Raw genomic sequence first — 21,658 nt, forward strand, 5'->3', positions numbered from 1 at the left:
ACAGACAGCCAAAACAGTCAAAGACAATCACATACTCACAACGCAAACTGTGGAGTAAAAGCCTACAGGCTATAAACTCCTCCATACACTTCTCCAAGGAGGGTAAAGTAAAAGGTGAGAGGGAGATATCCCGACACTTCGCCTGAAGATCATGGAGACGCATTCAAACGTTGCTACGAGACGACGGCGCTACTCAGCTGACAACCCGTGAAGACTTCATATATGAAATTCACATGAGTTATCATTTGTTTTTGTGCATCTTTGTTGTAGTCACCTGGTGATAAGAGTACTTAAATAACTCAGGATTCAAATATAAGAAAGTAAATATATATATAAATTCTACCATATTTGCCAGATTTATATTTTAAGCTGTAATATGTATTTTAGATGGTTTAAGGCATTAGATTAAGCTGACTATTCCTATGCTGCAAGTCCACAAACTGTACATATTGTAGTCGAAGGTGATCAAATATAAATTTATCACTTTATCAGTACACTAGTTTTATCTCTTTTTCATACATAAGCAGATTTCCATTCAGAAATTTGATAAAGTAGTGGGAAAATTTGACATATGTTATTAATGTTTCTCGATCTAGGAATTCAATAAAATTTTGTACATGTTTGAAAGTCAAATTTCAGCTTGGTCTTTTATATTGTACCTTTGGTTGCTGAAGTTCACCTTTGATGTAGTTGTATTGATTGACAGATGTTTTATAGGCCATAAAAATTTGAGGTTGGAATTCGTGAGGAGATGAGAGAAGTGTTATTCATTGTCTTAACAGTGAGTTAATTGTTCATAATTGTTATGTGTACCGTCGCGCAAGCCTACCAGAAATTGTCTTTTGGAAAAATCCCCTATTCTTCAGTGCGATGTGTATGTTCCTAATTCGGAAAGGAAAGTGCTGTTGTATATTCCGTGAATTTACCAGATGTTTGACAAGTGTCATTAAAGGTGTAGAAACGTCTTGCTCACGTATGAGAGTACAGCGAGAGCCGCGCAAAAACGAATTGTCATATGGATGTCAGTGATGCATTAACCGAACTGTTAATGGAATGTTTGTGTGCATGTCTTCCATTGGGTCTGTTTAGTTGATTTAATGCATTTTGTTCTTCGTTTGACGTAGCTTAACCTGAACGAAATGGTAAGCAGCAGCTCTTTTTATTATTATTACTTATTTTGCGGTATCTTTTACCTTGAGACACATTGGTTTGTGTTGTGATCGAAGGTTGACATATCGTTAGCTGAGGACATGGAAGCATTACGTGACTAGTGTGGCCTGTACGCCTCCCCGAACTCCAGTTGGTACATGTGAGAGTAATATGAAATTTATCTTGCTGTCAGGCAATTACGAGTACGTAAGTTTAGTGTATGCGAAAACTGCAGGGCGTGTCATGGTTCAAATTAACGGCAGATGTCTATGTAATTGGCAGGGTAACAATGCTTTCATGTCAGAAGAAGATACGGACTTTCTAAGTTCCTTTAAGATCAGGCATGGAAGGTAAAGTTAAACATGTTTTGTACCAGACGTCGAGATGTGTTGCTAGCGCTCTCCATGCATTTTCGTAGTGCAGGTTGCGTTACTAAAACGAACGGTGCCATCTACTTGAGAGTATACGTTATAACATGACTATAAAGATCTTAACTTTGTGAAACATTTCCTCAGATACGTCCAAGGGGAAACAGTAGATATATTTGATGCGGTCACTTGAGTATGGAATGGCGTGCCACAAGAGGAAGCACTCTAATGTTTGGCATTTGCTGTAGGTCCTATATGATATGCTCTAAACTTGCATTATGGAATGTTGTGATAATGTGTAGTGAGAGAGCTTTTTGTGCAGCATAAACACCAAATTATTCATGTATGCAGTGTAATCATGATCCTTGTTTTCTCCTACTCTCATCCCCCTTCATCCCCCACACTCCGCTGTATATATCACATAATGTCATTTGCTCTCTATAACATTTTTAACTGTCTGTTGCAGGTATTCAACAATTAAAGAATGGTTAAGTGATAGTAGTGAATCACAGCTTCACACTAAGATTTTAACAGAAATATTTACAAATAATTAAATGTTAAAATGCTCTCGAGGAAAAACAGAGATTTGAGAACTATCAAGGAAGGTGTAGTTGGAAAATATGTCAAGAAAGAAACACCTCCAGAAATGCCCAGTGAGTAAATACCAATATGCACTTTCTTTGTACGTTTGTTTGTTGAGCTATAAGTGTGAAATATGTGGTTTGTTTGCAGTAATCAATGTATGGACGACGGAGCCCACCAAGAAGTCACATAGACGGATTAACCAGAGTCCTTCACCAACCACAGTAAGCAGACACTTTTGTATGAGCAAATTGTTTGCTAGCAATAGAAGCCTAAGTTTGTTCTGTATGAGGCTGCTTAAAAAATGTTTTTTTTTTAAATACTGCTTGTGGCACTTTTTACATTTCTTCTATTTTATGTGAAACAGTGTTGATTTGCACAGTGCACTTTCAAGATAGTTGTAGAAAAAATAAACTATACTCATAAATGTCTATGAGCGAAGGATAAGGAGAGCGTAGCACGCAGATGTTCAGAAAAGTAAATTGGAGATCATAAAACAGGAACAATAGAATACTTGCTTTTTCAAGACCAATCTGGATATGTGGTGGAGCTGTGATAATCACCAGAAGAGTATAAAAAAAAATTGAAATCTGTAACCAGTTGTAAATTATAGTCACATGACACATTTAAAGGATTAACTGCTCATTGTTAAGTACTATTTGTATACCTGAGGGTAAGACATTAAACATGTGATATTTTGTTTGTTCCTGTTAAGTTATTTGTAACTGGTTACAGATCCATTTTGTAAAACTGATGAAAACATTGTCTTGCCTGCAGGTAAAAGAGAGAAGCTCCAGCTTCTGCTTTTACAGTTATAAATTCTATTTTTTCCGTCCTCTTCCAAAATACTAGGGTGGAATGCCTGTGTGGTTACACACGTTTCATCAAGGAAAAAAATCATTGTCTGTGTACTATGGGTATTTCATTTTTCCTTTTTGGAAAAATGATCTCCATTTTGGTGTTTTTTTTTTTCCTGTGAGGAGAAGATGGAGAGAGTTATTCTTTTGTCCTTTTCTTCTTCTTCTTCTTCTTCTTCTTCTTCTTCTTCTTCTGTACAGCCAGTAATTCACACAGTTTCCTTCTATTTTTGTTTTTGGTGTCAGTGCCTTTGTACACAACAGTGTGTGTGTGTGTGTGTGTGTGTGTGTGTGTGTGTGTGTGTGTTTGTACGAAGGTAGTGTTTTTGTGTGTGTGTACGAAATTGATACCGCCATTTATATATTTTGAAGGGGTGCATGAAATACCAGAAACAGGTGTGGAGCAACAATTTTTTATTATTAACTTTAGCATATCATGTGAAATTCTAATTGTGCATACAGGACTGCACAGTCCCTCACTGTGATGGAACATTTTGTTGTGGCTACAAGCACTGGTCACTCTGTCAATTATGGTCATTAGTAATATGCATCATGGAAGGAAATGAGGCACCTGTAACCTCTCCCTTCACATTTCTTTTGTGAGTAGGTATGTGGTCACCATGGGGCCTCCAACCCATACAGCACTAATTTCCTACCCATGCTGTGAGTCTATCCTTCTACTATTCTTTTTTCCTCTCTGTCTTTTCATTGGATGGTCTTCTAGGTACCAATTGTGCTTGGATCTGGTTTGTGATTTAGGCACTGTTTTCTTCCCTCCGGCATTCTACATCTGTTGAACTACGTGGTCCCCTTGTTGAGTCTGACATGCTACTCCTCTCCGAAATTTTACAGAAATGCTGACCATGCAGAGAAGAGGGCCCTAGGATAATCATATTGATACAGGCGCCTCTACCTTAGCCTTTGAAGCGAATATCCTCCCGGAGACAGTTAACATCATAGTGTACAAATTGACATGAAACTGTTTTTCTCACAGCCTATGAGGTACTTCAGGCATTAAGACGTTGGGCATATGTCATTCTGCTGCACAACAGACCCTTAATGCTGCAGCTGTGAGTGAACACTCCAGAAAGATAGTCCTTGTGAACATCGGCTTTTGTGTGTCAACTGTGTGGGACATCACCCTCCACATATGCAAATTTGCCCATTTTTCAAGAAAGAACAGAAATTCCAGGAATACAGATATGTTGATCATCTGAGGCATGGAAGAACCATGAATGCCTAGACCCTGTGGATATGACGATCAATTATGCTAACATCATTACATCACCCCAATCTCAACCGTCCCCAAACCACATCTCCCACCACCCTCCCCTCTCATGGTTCCCACAGTACCTTCTGTGGGGATCGCTTTCCACACCCGGCTGAAGAAGCATCCTCCTTTGGCATTTATCGGTGACAGGGCTGCTCCTTGGATCCCTGTCCCCAGCAACACCTCAACTGGAGGCCTGACGACAAACAATGGCTGAAGGAGCCATGTCCTGTGAGTCCCAGCTCTGTCCACTCTTAACTTGTCGCTCCGCTTAATGCAGATAGTCCCTTGAATGAACTTTACCCTTCAAAGGTCAGGCCATCAAAGTTTACAAAGGAAGAGAATAAGAAATGATACAAAGGTCCTCCAGTGCCCCCAGAGGTTCCACATCCTCCCACATGGTCAGATTCTTAGCCCGTGTTTGTGGATGTGTTTTCATCTCCACTGGTGACAGGCAGTGATTCTACAGCACGATCAGTCCTCCTGGCCCTTTCACACCTAACCCGGCCACCGGTAACATGATCATTCGGTGGAATTGTAGTGGGTACTGCTGTCACCTGCTGGAGCTACACTACCTTTATTTCCTCGTCTTCTGTAGCTTGTATTGCTCTCCATGTAACATACTTCACTGATGACCATTATCCAACACTCCATGGTTATTGTGCACACTATCTGAACCATGCAGATCCCAAGGTGTTCTGTACTTTGGTTCGTAAAGATGTTGTCAGTGAATGGATTCTCCTTTGCATCTTGTTGGAGGCAGTAGTAGTGGGGGTGCAAACCACCTCAGCAATTACCATTTACAGTGTTTACCTATCTCCAGGCAGAGCACATACTTGTGTTTTTGAATTGACCACATTAATTCAAAATCTTACCATCCTTCTCCCCCCACCCCTGCCTCCACCCCTGTTCTCCTGCTTGGGGACTTTAATGCGAACCACTTCCTGTGGTGGAGTACCACTTCGCCTGCTTGGGCCGTCTAATTGACCAGCTTCTCATAGACCGTGGTCGTGTTGCCTCAGTTATGGTTTTCCTACTCACTTCAGTGCCGTGCATGACACATTTTCAGCTATCAATCTGATGATCTCTTCCCCTAATCTTGTTGGTTTGCTATATTGGTCACTACACGACAACCTTTGAGACAATGACAACTTTCCGCTGATCCTGTCTATTCCTTGCCATCACAAGAAAGATCGACTACCACATTGGGCACGTTACAGAGCCAACTGGCCTTTGTATGCCTCTGATGTTAAATTTGCTCTCTCTGTCATATTGCATTGATAAGCTTGTGCAAGGCATCTCAGATGTGATTATGGATGCCACTGGAACTGCTATTCCCTTTTCTACAGGGGATTGAGGATCTCCAGCTGTATGCTAAGTCTTGGGGTTCCTCAACCCTACCTCCTTGTCGAGGGTACTCTTGGATCCCTCTTCAATTGCTTTTATATTCAGTTTGCCTCCTTTCTGCTAAACCCAGTTTTCTATTTTGGGTGTCACACTTTGTTGAATAGTGGACACTCTTGACTGTAATGGATCAGAAATGGGACAGCTGTGGGTGAGACATTTCCTGCAGCATGCAGAGCCCTGGTAACATCCACATGCTGACTTCCCTATCTCCTCCATCTTACTTTGACTTATTGACAGTACAAACTATGTCCATTACATTTTTAGCATTCTTGCTTTTACTGTTACAGATATCCTGACTAGATCAGAAAACATTCTTGGTGGACATGTCTACTTCTGGGTGCACCACTCTTGGATTGAGAGACTGATGAGCTTCTTGTTTGGTTCCTTATCCTCCCTCCACCAACCAGCCAACCAACCATTTGGTTTAATAGTACCTGTTCATAGAAGCTTGGGGAAACAGTTTGTTACACTCTTGCTTCAAAAGAGAATGTAAGGAAATTAATAGAGGAAAGCTGACAACTTGTGCATACATAACAATGACTGTGTGTGGTATTATATCCGTAAGTAAATTGTAGGAAGTTCTGATTCTACATAAAGAGAATGGATTGATACAAATTTTCCATCTAGTTTGCCATTAGTCATTGTGATGAATGAAATTGAAGGCAACAGACAGAAACCAGAAATATTAAATACCAAATTTAAAATGCATACAGTTCTAAGACTCTTACTTGTAATTCACACATTGCCAAATGAGTGGTTTTGAAGCGTGCACTCCCAGTTTTGAAAAATAGTTGAGACTATTCAGAGAGAGAATGAGTTGTCAATTCCCTGTGGAATCCCTATTACATTATACAGTGAATGTCCCACTGAATTACCCATTTCCTGCTAAAAACTTATTTGGAAACTTGCATAGTGCAATTTTTGGTGATGGTAGAACAGGTGTCGGACAATCCCATCAAATATGAGTGATAAAAATACATCCACAGAATTAGCCAATCTTACCTAATATTTACATTTTGAAGAATGACCCATCATACTTTAAGCTCGAATATTGATATTTGTAGAGGAAGAAAAGCTTCACTCCATCAGTACTTTTTTACGAAAATACACTCATGCTCATGAATTAAGGATAATGGCAGATTGTGGTGCCACACAACATTAATAGCATAGGCACATAGGGAACACGCGACACAGTTCTGTAAGTCCATGGTATTGGTGATAAGTTGAGAAAACTGTCCCAAATCACATATGCTACAAAACGCCACTGTTTCCTGTGCATGTACCCCAACAACAATATGGGATATGATCACCGTGCACATGTACACAGGCTGCGCAACGGGTTGGCATACTCTGTATCAGGTGGTCGAGCAGCTGCTGGGGTATAGCCTCCCATTCTTGCACCAGTGCCTGTCAGAGCTCCTGAAGTGTCATAGGGATTTGAAGATGTGCAGCGATACATCGACCAAGAGCATCCCAGGCATGCTCGACGGGGTTTAGGTCTGGAGAACAGGCAGGCCACTCCATTTGCCTGATATCTTCTGTTTCAAGGTACTCCTCCATGATGGCAGCTTGGTGGGGCCGTGCATTATCATCCATCAGGAGGAATGTGGGACCCACTGCACCCCTGAAAAGGCAGACATACTGGTGCAAAATGACGTACCGATACACCTGACCTGTTACATTTCCTCTGCCAAAGACATGTAGGAGTGAATGTGCACCAATCATAATCCCACCCCACACCATCAGATCATGACCTCCATACAGGTCCCTTTCAAGGACGTTAAGGGGTTGGTATCTGGTTCACGCCGGATGAAAACCCGGCAAGAATCACTGTTCAGACTATACCTGGACTGATCCATGAACATAACCTAGGACCACTGTTCCAGTGACCATATACTGTGTTCTTGACACCAGGATTTATGGACTCTCCTGTGACCAGGGGTCAGTGGAATGCACCTTGCAGGTCTCCGGGCGAATAAACCATGTCTGTTCAGTCGTCTGTAGACTGCGTGTCTGGAGACAACTGTTCTAGTGGCTGCGGTAAGGTCCCGAGCAAGGCTACCTGCAGTACTCTGTGACCGTCTGCGGCCACTGATGGTGAGATATCGGTCTCCTTGTGGTGGTGTACACCGTGGACGTCCCATACTGTAGCGCCTGCACACATTTCCTGTCTGCTGGAATCGTTGCCATAATCTTGAGATCATGCTTTGTGACACAGGGAGGGCCTGAGCTACGACCTCCTGTGTTTACTAGGCTCCAGCCGCCCTAGTATTCTACCCCTCATAACATCATCAATATGTGTTCTTTGAGACATTTTCAACACATAGTCACCATTAGTACGTCTGAAAACGTCTGCACGCTTACTATCTGCACTGAACTCTAACATGCACCAACACACCTCTGCATATATGGACTGATGCCAGCGCCCTCGTGAGACGACCGCAGGTCAAATGCACCATATGGTTATACCCCGAGGAGATTTAAACCCACAAACCACGCTCCAGAGCATTGTTTCACCATGTATCAGCATTGCCATTAATTTATGAGTATGAGTGCAAATAGTTTGAAATGCATATGACTTGTCAACAGACGAAATTTTCCAAGTATTTTATGCAAGTGAATGGGGAGTTTGTCAGTCTGATCATACCAAGTTTTTTTTATGAATGTATGAGAGTGCTATACAACATGACAGATTTTCAGTTGAGACAAATAATATTTACTCCAATGGAAACATAGATTGTTCTCAGTATACCTAAATTATTTATCATATAGGGTCAGCAGCTCTGACAATATGTTCAATTATTATTCTGCTGTCTACAAGACAGTGTCGTCGTTGTATGACCCAAAGAGAATGCATGATGACATGGAACATATTTCCACTTGTACTGAATGGCGGTTATTTAAACATGGACCAATGACCATGACAGAGAGAATCCATATTATCCAAATAAATAATCAGTTGTTAAATTCCGGAGCTGGTCTTATCATTCAAATACTTTTGGATAATACAAGGTGTTCTGAAATCTCATGAAACACTTTTATTGGAATTTTTTGGAGATTGTGATGAATCTGTGAAGAAAATCATAAACAGGATGCTAGAAAGATTTATTCTAGGGTACCATAGAAAGATTTACAGCTCTTAGTTAGTAGCTGTGACAGCTGACTTCGAAAAAATTCAGACATTCTGCTAGGATTGTAATGGGTTACGGGGATTGTGGAAAAAATATGGAAGGGCTTTGGGAACTTACATACCAATTGTGGTGGAATGAATCTGCTTTTGAGAAAGACTGTGAAACAGTTCTGCCTTTGTAAATATGGTGCACTTGTGAGGAAAACATGTGGCAGATTAAGGTGCATACTGAAGAATACAGACTGTCATCTTTCCTCTTGCTTCATAGTATAAAATAATGTGGCAGAAAAGTTAAAATTGATATGAAGAACTCTACCACACACTGTACTGTAGCTTGCAGACTTTGTAAACAGTGTTCAGTGGCGATGCATTTTGTGCCCCTGGTAGAATTGTTTGTCTTGCCATGTACATTCCCATGCTTTTATCATTGCTGATTCCTTGGCTTTAGGGACACCACTTACCCAAGGAGCAAGAGTGTTCAAACATTCCTTCTCCAACCACTTTTTTGAAGCCTGTTTACCAAATGAGTAAGATTCCATCTCCTGAAAGTCTTTAAGTTGTCAATATCGTTAATCAAAATTGAATAAGTTAGATTGTAGGAGAATTAGGTTAGTACTAAAAATGCTAACTGCAAGACCATGGTGATAGAACTTGCAAACCATAAGTTTCTGTGTATATGCATAGGAAATACAGTCAGTCTAAGAAAATATTCTCATGTTCACTCAGATGAAAGCATATTATTAGGTTGACGCACAGGTGTGTAGCGTTTTTGTTTTGTTTTTTATGGTATCCCAGTTGCTATGGGTTTGCTTATCAGTTGTCATTTTTTATTTGTAGTTCACTGTTACTGTTTGAGTTTACATATTATCATGTGATGATAGTGATTGGAGTTGTAGTCACTAGAAAATGAGGTGCCAAGTGGAGAAATCTGAACATTTCTGACACATTCTTCTGTTTGAGTTCAACAGAGGGTGACAGCGGCGAAGGCAGCACCGTGTACGAGGATAATGCCATTGGACAGAGCATGGCAAGGAAATGGTTTCCTCTGTTTGAGGAGGGTCTTTTTGACATTAGTGACTCTCCACACTCAGGAAGACCTTCGGGGTTTGATGAATATCGTTTAACTGCGCTAATTCAGAATGATCCACGTCAGTGTGCTAGAGAACTGTCAAATGTGATGAACTGTGATCATTCCATCATTTGTGACACTTGCATGCAGTAGGGAAGGCTCAAAAATTGGGTGTGTGGGTACTGCATGCTCTAAGTCAGAATCACATAAATCAGCAGGTGGGCATATGTGTATCTCTGCTTGCTCGTCATCAGTTGACTCGTGAAAAACACCAACCATTCCAGTCATGTATCATTTTCGGTACTGGTGATGAGAAATGGTGCCTTTATGCTAACATAAGGAAAAGAAAGGAATGGTTGAACTCAAATAAAGAAGTAACTCGCTGTACAAAGGCCTGTGCTCATCCACAAAAGATAATGGTATGCATCTGGTGGAATAGCGACGGTATGCTGTACTATGATTGCTTCCCTGAGGTGTCATCACTGCTGACATTTGTTGTCGACAGCTGGGGTGTCTTGCAGGCACAATCCAAGCACAGTGTTGAAGAAGACTGCGTGAAGTGATGGTACTCCACAATAATGCCTGCCCACATTCTGCTAGACTGACAAAAAACACTATACAGGAGTTGGGTTGGGAATTTTTTCTGTGCCCTCGTTATTCACCTGATCTTGCACTCTGATTTTCACCTTTACCACTCTATCCAACAACCTTCAAGGAACTTCCTTTCTGGATGACAGTGTGCTCCAAACATCACTCAGTGAATTCTTTGCCTCAAAACCATGGGAATAGTTGTAGAATCAGAAAGTAATCCCTGTGTTGGCAGACTGTTGTAAATAGTGAAGGAGAATATATTATTGATGAGTAAAATCTGTTGTGTGTGTCTTTTGCTTTTATTAAACTTAATGGAAACCCCCACCCCCCCCATAAACGTGAACCTTGCCTCCGTGAGGAGGCTTGCGTGCCTCAGTGATACAGATAGCCATACCGAAGGTGCAACCGCAACGGAGGGTATCTGCTGAGAGGCTAGACAAGCGTGTGGTTCCTGAAGAGGGGCAGCAGCAGCCTTTTCAGTAGTTGCAGGGGCAACAGTCTGGATGATTGACTGTTCTGGCCTTGTAACATTCACCAGAACGACCTTGCTGTGATGGTACTGCAAATGGCTGAAAGCAAGGGGAAACTATAGCCATAATTTTTCCCGAGGGCATGTAGCTTTACTGTATGGTTAAATAATTATGGCGTCCTCTTGGGTAAAATATTCCAGAGGTAAAATAGTCCCTCATTTGGATCTCCGGGCAGGGACTCCTCAGGACGATGTTGTTATCAGGAGACAGAAAACTGGTGTTCTGCAGATAGCAGCGTGGAATGTCAGAACCCTTAATTGGGTAGGTAGGTTCGAAAATTTAAAAAGGGAAATATACGGGTTAAAGTTAGATATAGTGGGAATTAGTGAAGTTTGATGGCAGGAGGAACAAGACTTGTGGTCAGGTGAATACAGGGTTATAAATACAAAATCAAATATGGGTAATGCAGGAGTAGGTTTAATAATGAATAAAAAAATTGAAACGCAGGTAAGCTACAATGAACAGCATAGTGAATGCATTGTTGTAGTCAAGATAGATGTGAAGCCCACGCCTACCACAGTAGTAAAAGTTCATATTGCAACTAGCTCCACAGATGATGAAGATATTGAAGAAATGTACAATGGGATAAAAGAAATTATTCAGATACTGAAGGGAGACAAAAATTTAATAGTAATGGGGGACTGGAATTCGATAGTAGGAAAAGGAAGAGAAGGAAAAGTAGTGGGTGAATATGGTTTAATAATCATGAAAGAGGGTTTTAAATGTGAAAGAGGCATGGAGATACTGGAAGGTTTCAGATAGATTGCATAATGGCAAGACAGAGATTTAGGAACCAGATTATAAACAGTAAGACATTTCCAGGGCCAGATGTGGGCTCTGATCACAATCTGTTGGTTATGAGCTGTAGATTAAAACTGAAGAAACTGAAAAAAGGTGGGAATTTTAGGAGATAGGACCTGGATAAACTGAAAGAACCAGAGGTTGTAGAGTGTTTCAGAGAGAGAATTAGGGAAGACTTGACAAGTATGGGAGAAAGAAATACAGTAGAAGAAGAGTGCGTAAGCTTTGAGAGATGAAATAGTGAAGGCAGCAGAGGCTCAAATAGGTAAAAAGACAAGGGCTAGTAGAAATCCTTGTGAAATAGAAGAGGTGTTATTTAATTGATGAAAGGAGAAAATATAAAAATGCAGTAAATGAAACAGGCAAAAACAAGTACGAAGTCTCAAAATGAGATCGACAGGAAGTGCAAAATGGCTAAGTGGGGCTATCTGGAGGACAAAATAAGGATATAGAGGCATATATCACTGGGGGTAAGGCATATACTGCCTACAGGAAAAGTAAAGAGACCTTTGGAGAAAAGAGAACTACTTGTATGAGTATCAAGAGCTCAGATGGAAAACCCGTTCCAAGTAAAGAAGGAAAAGCAGAAAGGTGGAAGGAATATCTAGAGGGAGTATACAAGGGTGATGTACTTGAGGGTAATATTATGGAAATGGAAGAGGATGTACATGAAGATGAAATGGGAGATACGATGTTGCATGAAGAGTTTGACACAAAACCCTACCATCTGATGAGAAAGATGTATGAGACAGGCGAAATACCTTCAGACTTCAAGAAGAATATAATAATGCCAATCCCAAAGAAAGCAGGTGTTGACAGGTGTGCAAATTACCAAACTATCAGTTTAATAAGTCACAGCTGAAAAATAATAACACGAATTCTTTACAGACAAATGGAAAAACGGGTAGAAGCCGAACTTAAGGAAGATCGGTTTGGATTCCGTAGAAATGTTGGAACACGTGATGCAATACTGATCCTACGACGTATCTTAGAAGAAATATTAAGGAAAGGAAAACGTATGTTTCTAGCATTTGTAGACGTAGAGAAAGCTTTTGACAATGTTGACTGGAATACTCTCTTTCAAATTCTGAAGGTGCCCCTTGTGGGTCCAGGGTAAGAATAGGCCCGAGGTATTCCTGCCTTTCGTAAGAAGCGACTAAAAGCAGTTTCAACTATTTCGGCCTTCAATGTGATGGTCCTCATTGGGGTTTTGACCTACATTTTTCAAAATTCTACCGAAGTACGAGCCTTTTGGGGAAGGACACCTTACGTGGTGTATCACCGGTCCTCAGTGCACTTAAGGCCTTGGCATTCAGCATTGTAACGGCGTCGTAACTGCACCCACTGTTCATCAATTTGGGACTAAACACCTGATGGGTTGCACAAGTTACGCCCATAGTGCATCCCCATCAGCACCTACGATCATGATGGACTTTCCATGGCACCCAAAATCCAGCACGGTAGCCAGCCCGCTGTGGTGGGGTCATCATGTACCCTCTAGGTTGTAGCCCCCTAACACAGGGATCGTACTGCTGATACCTGAGCTGCACCCTCCCCATGTAAGCCAAGGAGTAGATGCCCGTCTACCTGGGGCATCAGGACTCCCGGCAACGGTCATCGTGCCAGGTGACCCTTGCTGAGGCTGGGTGGTGCCCGTGGGGAGAATCCCTGGTCTGAGTGGGTGGTATCGGGGCGGACGTTTCACAGATGAAACGTCAACGTGCATCAGGTCGCTCTGCGGCCGCGTCTTCTAAGAGGAAGCGTTCTGTCTCTGTCTCTGGTTTTGGTACTTCTGCCTTTCCCCCCTTGGCCGCTCCCTGGGAGGAAGGACAGGCCCGCCAGCTTGGGGCGAAATACTTCCCCTGCTATGTAGTCTGTTCTTGGACCAATGGGGCGACGTTCGCCACCTCTGAGCCCATGTTCTTTGTACAGCATATTGAGGATATCTTTGGAGAAATTGAGGCTCTTAGTAAAATGCATTTGGGGTCCATTCTCATAAAGACCACCTCCGCTACACAGTCGGCGGCGATCCAGGCATGTGACCATTGTCCATTGTCCCGCACCTGGTTCTCAATAGGACGCAGGGGATTATTTTCCATTGGGACCTCCTGCTGATGAGGAGCTCAGGGCCAACCTGGAGCGCCGTGGCGTGCATTTCGTCTGGCGAGTCCAGCGCGACCCCAAAGATCGTCGCGTCGACACTGGGGCCTTTATCCTCGCCTTCGAGGGGGATGTTATCCCGGAGAAGGTAAAGGTGATGCGCTACCGGTGCGTCGTGCGACCTTACGTCCCGCCTCGTATGCGATGCTTTCGATGTTTGCGCTTTGGGCACATGTCGTCACGGTGTTAAGCTGATCCCCTTTGTGGCGATTGTGGACATCCTCTTCGTCAGGGACGTACATGCATCCCACCACCTCAGTGCGTTAATTGTCGTGGCCTCCACTCGCCTAGATCTTTAGACTGCCCCGCATATCAGAAGGAGAAGAAGATACAAGAATTGAAAACCTTGGACCGTCTGTCTTATTCTGAGGCCAGGAAGAAATATGACCGCCTCCATCCCGTGATGTTGACAACGTCATTTGCTTCGGTTGTGTTCACTCCTTCTGCAGTATCGTCACCCCTATCCTGTCCCCCCTCCACCTCCACCTCCTCATCCCGTCCGGGGTCAATGCCTCATCCTCCCAAATCCTCCTCCCTCGCGGCCCCTGCCCCCTCTGCCCCAGGAGCCACCCTCCCTCCTCCTCCTCCTCCTCCTCCTCCTCCTCCTCCTCCTCCTCCTCCTCCTCCTCCTCCTCCTCCACCGCCTGAGGAGCCGTCCTCTTCTCAGGCGTCCATCGGGGAAACATTACGGACCCCGGCTTCCGAGGTCCAGCGTTCCAAAAAGAACCCTGAGCGCGAGGACTTTCTTTGGGTCCAGCCCCCACAGCCGACCATCCCTATGACTCATCAGTCTTCCAAGAAGGCCTCAAAGAAGAAGTCTTTATCCCCCTCTCCACCCTGGCGCGTTTCGTCTGATGCTCCATCTGACAGTTGCTGCTCCCGGCCGTCCTCAGTTTCGCCGGAACGCTCTGCTGCCAGGCGCTCAGCTGGCCTGTCGTCGGCAGACAATGCTGCCCCTCCTGTGCAACCCAGGAATTTTGCCACAGCTGGCAACGACTTGATGGAACAGGATCCGCCTCCTGACAGTTTTAGCGATGTTCCCTCGAAACCTGTCCCTCCACGGCCGTCGAGGTGACCAGCACTTCACCCGTTTCGTTCCCCCTTTCTCTGATACGCGATGGCTCTGTTACATTGGAACATAAGAGGTATTTGATCTAATCGGGAGGAATTACAACTGCTCCTCCGCCTGCACTGTCCACTTGTCATTGGTCTCCAGGAAACGAAGTTACTCACAACTGACCGTATTGCTTTTACCCACTATACCTCCGAGTGATCGGACCTAACCCCTGTGGATGGTATTCCAGCTCACGGTGGGGTCATGTTGCTTATTCGGGACGATGTCTATTACCATCCAATCCCATTGATCTCACCATTCCAAGCAATAGCTGTTAGTGTTACTCTTTCTGCCTTTACTTTTTCTGTTTGTACTGCCTACACTCCATCGTCGTCCACAGTTAGTCAGGCTGACATGATGCGCCTCACTGCTGAGCTTCCTCCGCCGTTTTTATTGTTTGGCGACTTCAATGCCCATAATCCCCTTTGGGGTTCTCCTGCATCCCATAAGAGAGGCTCCCTCTTGGTGTATGTTTTTAACCATCTCAATCTTGTCTGCCTCAATACAGGTGCCACAACTTTCCTCTCGGACTCTACTCATACCTACTCCCACTTGGACCTCTCGATCTGTTCTACCACTCTTGCCCGTCGGTTCGAGTGGTATATCCTTTCTGACACCTATTCGAGCGACCATTTCCCCTGTGTTGTTCGTCTCATGCACCACACCCCATCCCCACGTCACTTGAGCTGGAACATACCGAAACCTGACTGGGGACTTTAGTCCTCCCTGGCGACCTTTCCGGACCAAGATTTTCTCAGCTGTGACAGTCAGGTCGAATACCTCACGGCTGTTATCATCAAAGCTGCCGAACGTTCCATTCCTCGTACTACCTCTTCTTCACGTCACATTTCAGTCCCCTGGTGGAATGAGGCTCGCAGAGACGCTATCCGTGCTCTGACGTGCTTTACGCACCTTTCGCCGCCATCCTACACTGGTGAATTGTATTGATTACAAACAACTCCGAGCGCAATGTTGTCGAGTCATCAAAGAGAGCAAAAAAGCTTGTTGGCTCTCTTTCACAAGCTCCTTTAACAGTTTTACTCCCTCTTCTGTCATCTGGGGTGGCCTGCGCCAGCTGTCGGGCATTAAGGCCCACTCCTCGATACCTGGCCTGACTTCAGGTAATGAGGTACTTGAGGACCCTGTGGATGTCTCCAATGCCTTCGGCCGCTTTTTCACAGAGGTTTCAAGCTCCGCCCATTACCACCCTGCCTTCATTCCCAGAAAAGAGGCAGAAGAGGCTCAGCGACCTTCCTTCCACTCACTGAATCTGGAAGATTATAATGCCCCCTTTACCATGCGGGAACTCAAACGTGCACTTGCACTGTCCCGGTCCTCTGCTCCAGGGCCAGATGCCATTCACGTTCAAATGCTGACCCACCTATCTCTCGCAGGCAAATGCTTTCTTCTTCGTACCTATAATCATGTCTGGACCGAAGGTCAGGTCCCCATGCGTTGGTGTGAGGCCGTCGTCATTCCCATACCCAAACCCGGGAAGGATGGACACCTTCCTTCTAGTTACTGCCCCATTTCTCTTACAAGCTGTCTCTGTAAGGTGATGGATTGCATGGTTAATGCTCGGTTGGTTTGGATTCTTGAATCTCGGCGGCTACTTACCAGTGTCGAATGCAGCTTTCGCCAACGCTGCTCCGCTGTTGACCACCTTGTGACCTAGTCAACGTTCATCATGAATAACTTTTTGCGTAAGTGCCAAACGGTAGCTGTGTTCTTCAATTTGGAGAAGGCTTACGATACCTGTTGGAGAGGAGGTATCCTCCGCACTGTGCACAGGTGGGGCCTACGTGGTTGTGTGCCCCTTTTTATTGATTCATTTTTAACAGATCGAGTGTTTAGGGTACGTGTGGGTTCCGTATTGTCCGACGTCTTCCTCCAGGAGAACGGAGTGCCTCAGGGCTCCGTCTTGAGCGTAGCCCTTTTTGCCATAGCGATCAATCCAATTATGGATTGCATTCCACTTGATGTCTCGGGCTCTCTTTTTGTTGATGACTTCGCGATCTACTACAGTGCTCAGCGAACATGCCTCCTGGAGCGCTGCCTTCAGCGTTGTCTAGACAGCGTATACTCATGGAGTGTGGCAAATGGCTACCGGTTCTCTGAAGAGAAGACGGTTTGCGTCAACGTTTGGCGATATAAAGCATTCCTTCGACCATCCTTACATCTCGGTCCCATTGTTCTCCCATTCGTGGAGACAACTAAGTTTCTAGGGCTCACACTGGACAGGAAACTGTGTTGGTCTCCGCACGTCTCTTATTTGGTTGCCCGTTGTACACGTTCCCTTAATGTCCTCAGAGTTCTTAGTGGTTCATCTTGGGGAGCAGATTGCACTGTCCTGCTTCGCTTGTATCGGTCCATAGTCCGATCAAAGCTGGATTATGGGAGCCTCGTCTGCTCGGCCATCCCTCCTACGCCGTCTCAACTCCATCCACCATAGGGGGTTACGTCTTGCGACCGGAGCTTTCTACACTAGTCCCATCGAGAGTCTTTATGCTGAAGCTGCCGAATTACCATTGACCTTCCGGCGAGGCGTACTGCTTTGTCGGTATGCCTGCCGGCTGTTGTCAATGCCCGACCACCCCTCTTATCAGTCCTTCTTCGCCAATTCTCTCGACCGTCAGTATGGGTTGTACGTGTCTGCCCTGCTGCCCCCTGGAGTCCGCTTTCGTCGCCTGCTTCGACAATTGGCTTTTGCCCTCCCTACCACCTTCAGAGAGGGTGAGAGCCCGACACCACCTTGGCTACAGGCTCCGGTTCATGTTTATCTCGACCTCAGCTCGCTCCCGAAGGAGGGTACTCCGGCTGCAGTGTATTGCTCACGGTTTGTCGAACTTTGTGCGCGACTTGCCAGTCACACCTTTATTTACACTGATGGCTCCAAAACTGACGATGGTGTCGGCTGTGCCTTTGTTGTCGAGGCTGTCACCTTTAAATACCGGCTCCTTGACCAATGTTCCAGCTTTACGGCCGAGCTTTTTGCTCTCCATCAGGCCGTTCAGTATGCCCGCCGCCACCGCCATTCATCGTATGTACTCTGCTCTGATTCACTCAGTGCTCTTTAGAGCCTTGGAGCTCCATATTCGGTCCATCCCTTGGTGCAATGGATCCAGCAGTCCCTCCATTCTTTTGCTGAGGGTGGCTCTCCTGTCAGCTTTTTGTGGGTTCCCAGCCATGTAGGAGTGCCTGGGAATGAGGCTGCTGATACTGCAGCCAAGGCTGCAGTCCTCCTGCCTCGGCCAGCCTCCCATTGTGTCCCGTCATCTGACGTTCGTGGGGTTGTTTGTAAGAGGCTTGTAGTGGGATACTTGGTCCTCACTTCAAGAAAACAAGCTCCGGGCAGTAAAACCGTTCCCAACTGCTTGGACAACCTCCTCCCGACCATCTCGGCAAGAAGAGGTCCTTCTGACCAGGTTGCGGATTGGGCATTGCCGGTTTAGTCACCGCTACCTGCTCTCCGGTGACCCAGCCCTGCAGTGCCCTTGTGGTCATGCATTAACAGTGCGCCATGTTTTATTGTCGTGTCCCCGTTTTAGTCAATCTCGTGTTGTCCTGTCTCTGCCATCTATTTTACAGGATATTTTAGCTGATGATGCTCGAGCAGCTGCTCGTGTTCTTCGTTTTATTGCTTTGACGGACTTGTCCAAAGACATCTAACTCTTTTTATCTGCGTCTTTGTCAGAACTTTCTGGTGGTCCCCCACCCCCCCCCCCCCCCCTTGAGTTTTACCAGATTATATGTGCACTTACATTTGTGACTGGGTGCTAAAGACCTCAGTAGTTGAGCGCCCTAAAACCCAACCAAAAAAAAAAAAAAAAAAAAAAAATCTGAAGGTGGCACGGGTGAAAGGCAGGGAGCGAAATGCTGTTTACAGTATGTATAGAAACCAGATTGCAGTTACAAGAGTTAAGGGGCATGAAAGGGAAGCAGTGGTTGGGAAGGGAGGAAGACAGGGTTGTAGCCTATCCCCGATGTTATTCAATCTGTATATTGAGCAAGCAGTAAAGGAAACAAAACAAAAATTTGGAGTAGGAATTGAAATCTATGGAGAAGAAATAGAAACTTTGAGGTTTGCTGATAACATTGTAATTCTGCCAGAGACTGCAAAGAACCTGGAAGAGCAGTTGAATGGAATGGACAGTGTCTTGAAAGGAGGATATAAGATGAACATCAGCAAAAGCAAAATAAGGATAATGGAATGTAGTCAGATTAAATCAGGTGATGCTGTGGGAATTAGTGTAGGAAATACACTGAAACTAGTAGATAGATTTTGCTATTTGAGGAGCAAAATAACTGATGATGGTCGAAGTGGAGAGTGTATAAAATGTAGACTGGAAATGGCAAGGAAAGAGTGACTTAAGACGAGAAATTTGTTAACATTGAGCGTAGATTTAAGTGTCAGGAAGTCCTTTCTGAAAATATTTGTATGGAGTGTAGCTATGTATGGAAGTGAAACAAGGACGATAAATAGTTTAGACAAGAAGAAAATAGAAGCTTTCGAAATGTGGTGCTACAGAGGAATGCTGAAGATTAGATGGGTAGATCACGTAACTGATGAGGAGGTATTGAATAGAATTGGGGAGAAGAGAAATTTGTGGCACAACTTGAGTAGAAGAAGGGATCGGTGGATAGGACATGTTCTGAGGTATCAAGGGATCACCAATGTAGTATTGGAGGACTGCGTGGTGGGTAAAAATTATAGAGGGGGACCAAGAGATGAATGTACTAAGCAGATTCAGAAGGATGTAGGTTGCAGAAGGTACTTGGAGATGAAGATGCTTGCACAGGATAGAGTAGCATGGATAGCTGCATCAAATCAGGCTCTGGACTGAAAACAACAACAACAACACAGAAAACACTATGCACTTATTTGCGAACCTAATATGTTGATTCAGTTCTGTATACAAGATTGTTTTTAGGAAACCATTGCTTAAGTCATGTAGCAAGGCTTTATGGCGTAAGGAAATTGATTTTTTATAAGTCACTAGAAGTAGTTTTAAAAATGAACAGAAAATTTCCTTTTGAACTTACACTCCAATTAGATTAGACAGATTCTCAATTTAAGTAGGCCTGAGTATGAGGACACATAATAAAATAAAAATGTGATTTTCTAACACATAGTGTGGTTTCGTGGAGACGGTCACATATTTGTTACAGATTACTTTGTTTCTTTCTTCCCCACAAGCAAAAACATTTAATGTGTTTAATCATCAATGAGATAAGTTTCAAGTATGTATTTACTTTTGTAGATGACAGAATATGCAAAGAAATTCTCCTGCTGTAGATTTTATTGTGTAGTAAAATATTTGAAAATAAAACTTCTGGGCAGATTAAAGCAGTGTACCAGACCTGGACTTGAACCTGGGACCAGGTTTGAGTCTCAGTCCAGACACAGTTTGTCTCCCACGTCAGCACACACTCCGCTGTGGAGTGGAAATTCATTCTGGTTATTTGAAACTATATCAGCTTGTAAGACATAAAGTTCCCACTAAAGTACAAATTTATAGTTTTTATGTTCATACCAGTGGTATTTTCTTTGTTTTTCTCTTGTCTTATAGAGCACTGTGCAGGAAACCAGCATAACTCAAAAATTTGGTAATAATCGAATTGCTCCCAACCTAGGAGGTCATGAAGGAAAATACACTCCAAGCAGTTCCGTCCCAGATATTGCTCAGAGGTAAATTCTTTCCATTCTACAAATGTTTCTTAGGGACTTATGTACATTGGACTTCAGGTCACATTGAGCATGATACAATTTTAATGAAGTAGTATGCAAGTTTTCAGTCTGTTCAATGAAAACTTTATTCTCCTATCCTTTTTGTGTGTGAAAAAATTGCCACAAATTAGAGAGGATAGTTTCCACTTCATATTAACATCATTCTGTTTTCAGCTTTTGATTTGAAATGTAGTTGGTGTTGCCTAAATTTATATTTCCTGTTCAGGTAAATTAATGCACTGTAACATATTTAACAAATAAATTTTGTATTATTTACTAAGTAATGTAGTACATGGCAGTGTTCATGGCACCATGAACTAAATTGGCTTCATAGGTGTTTCAAAATAGTCATTTAATTTTAAAGAGAACATCGAATTGTAGGGAAGGCATGTCAATTGAGGCTACTGAAAAATGTGAAAAGTGTGTGTGTGTGTTTTATTTTTTTTTTTTTGGGGGGGGGGGGGGGGGGGGCAGGGCTCACGCGTGCTGCTGACAATTTTCGAAAAACCCATATATTTTGGAATGTAAAGAAAAGTTAAAAGTAGCTCATTGCTTCATAATCTTTGTATAAATACTGTTTTAAACTTGATACACCAGTGAAATATTAATTTAGTTTGTCTTACGTATCAGAAATTGATAAAATATGGAAAATTGGGTCATTCATTTTCTCATGATGTTCAGTAGATTTTGTCAAGATGGAAAACCTTCAGGGACATTGACAGGACCAAATTATACAGGGCAATAAGAAACAGTCTGAAAAGCTTATAAGGGTGTTGAAGCGGAGGTTCTGCAGAGAATAATTGTTAAAAAAAATTCAATACATTTTGTCATTTCAGAGTTATTTAACACTGAAGATAGTCAAGTCATCATGTGCACAATTTAAGCAGCCTGCTAGAGACAGC

At 43.6% G+C, this 21,658-nt stretch overlaps 1 protein-coding gene across 1 annotated transcript in view; it reads left to right on the forward strand.

Moving 5' to 3' along the window:
- The first annotated feature begins 697 nt into the window (after window positions 1-697).
- Window positions 698-21,658, forward strand: part of LOC124623160 (scaffold protein salvador) — a 54,750-nt gene continuing 33,789 nt past the window's right edge. Inside the window, exons 1-4 of the mRNA XM_047148955.1 lie at window positions 698-781; window positions 1,984-2,170; window positions 2,250-2,323; window positions 20,599-20,717. Of these exons, the coding sequence (XP_047004911.1) occupies window positions 2,080-2,170; window positions 2,250-2,323; window positions 20,599-20,717 (284 nt within the window). The 5' untranslated portion in view covers window positions 698-781; window positions 1,984-2,079. The remainder of the gene's footprint in view (window positions 782-1,983; window positions 2,171-2,249; window positions 2,324-20,598; window positions 20,718-21,658) is intronic.

This window comes from Schistocerca americana, chromosome 1 (assembly GCF_021461395.2).
Source record: "Schistocerca americana isolate TAMUIC-IGC-003095 chromosome 1, iqSchAmer2.1, whole genome shotgun sequence".
Classification (NCBI taxonomy): Eukaryota; Metazoa; Arthropoda; class Insecta; order Orthoptera; family Acrididae; genus Schistocerca; species Schistocerca americana.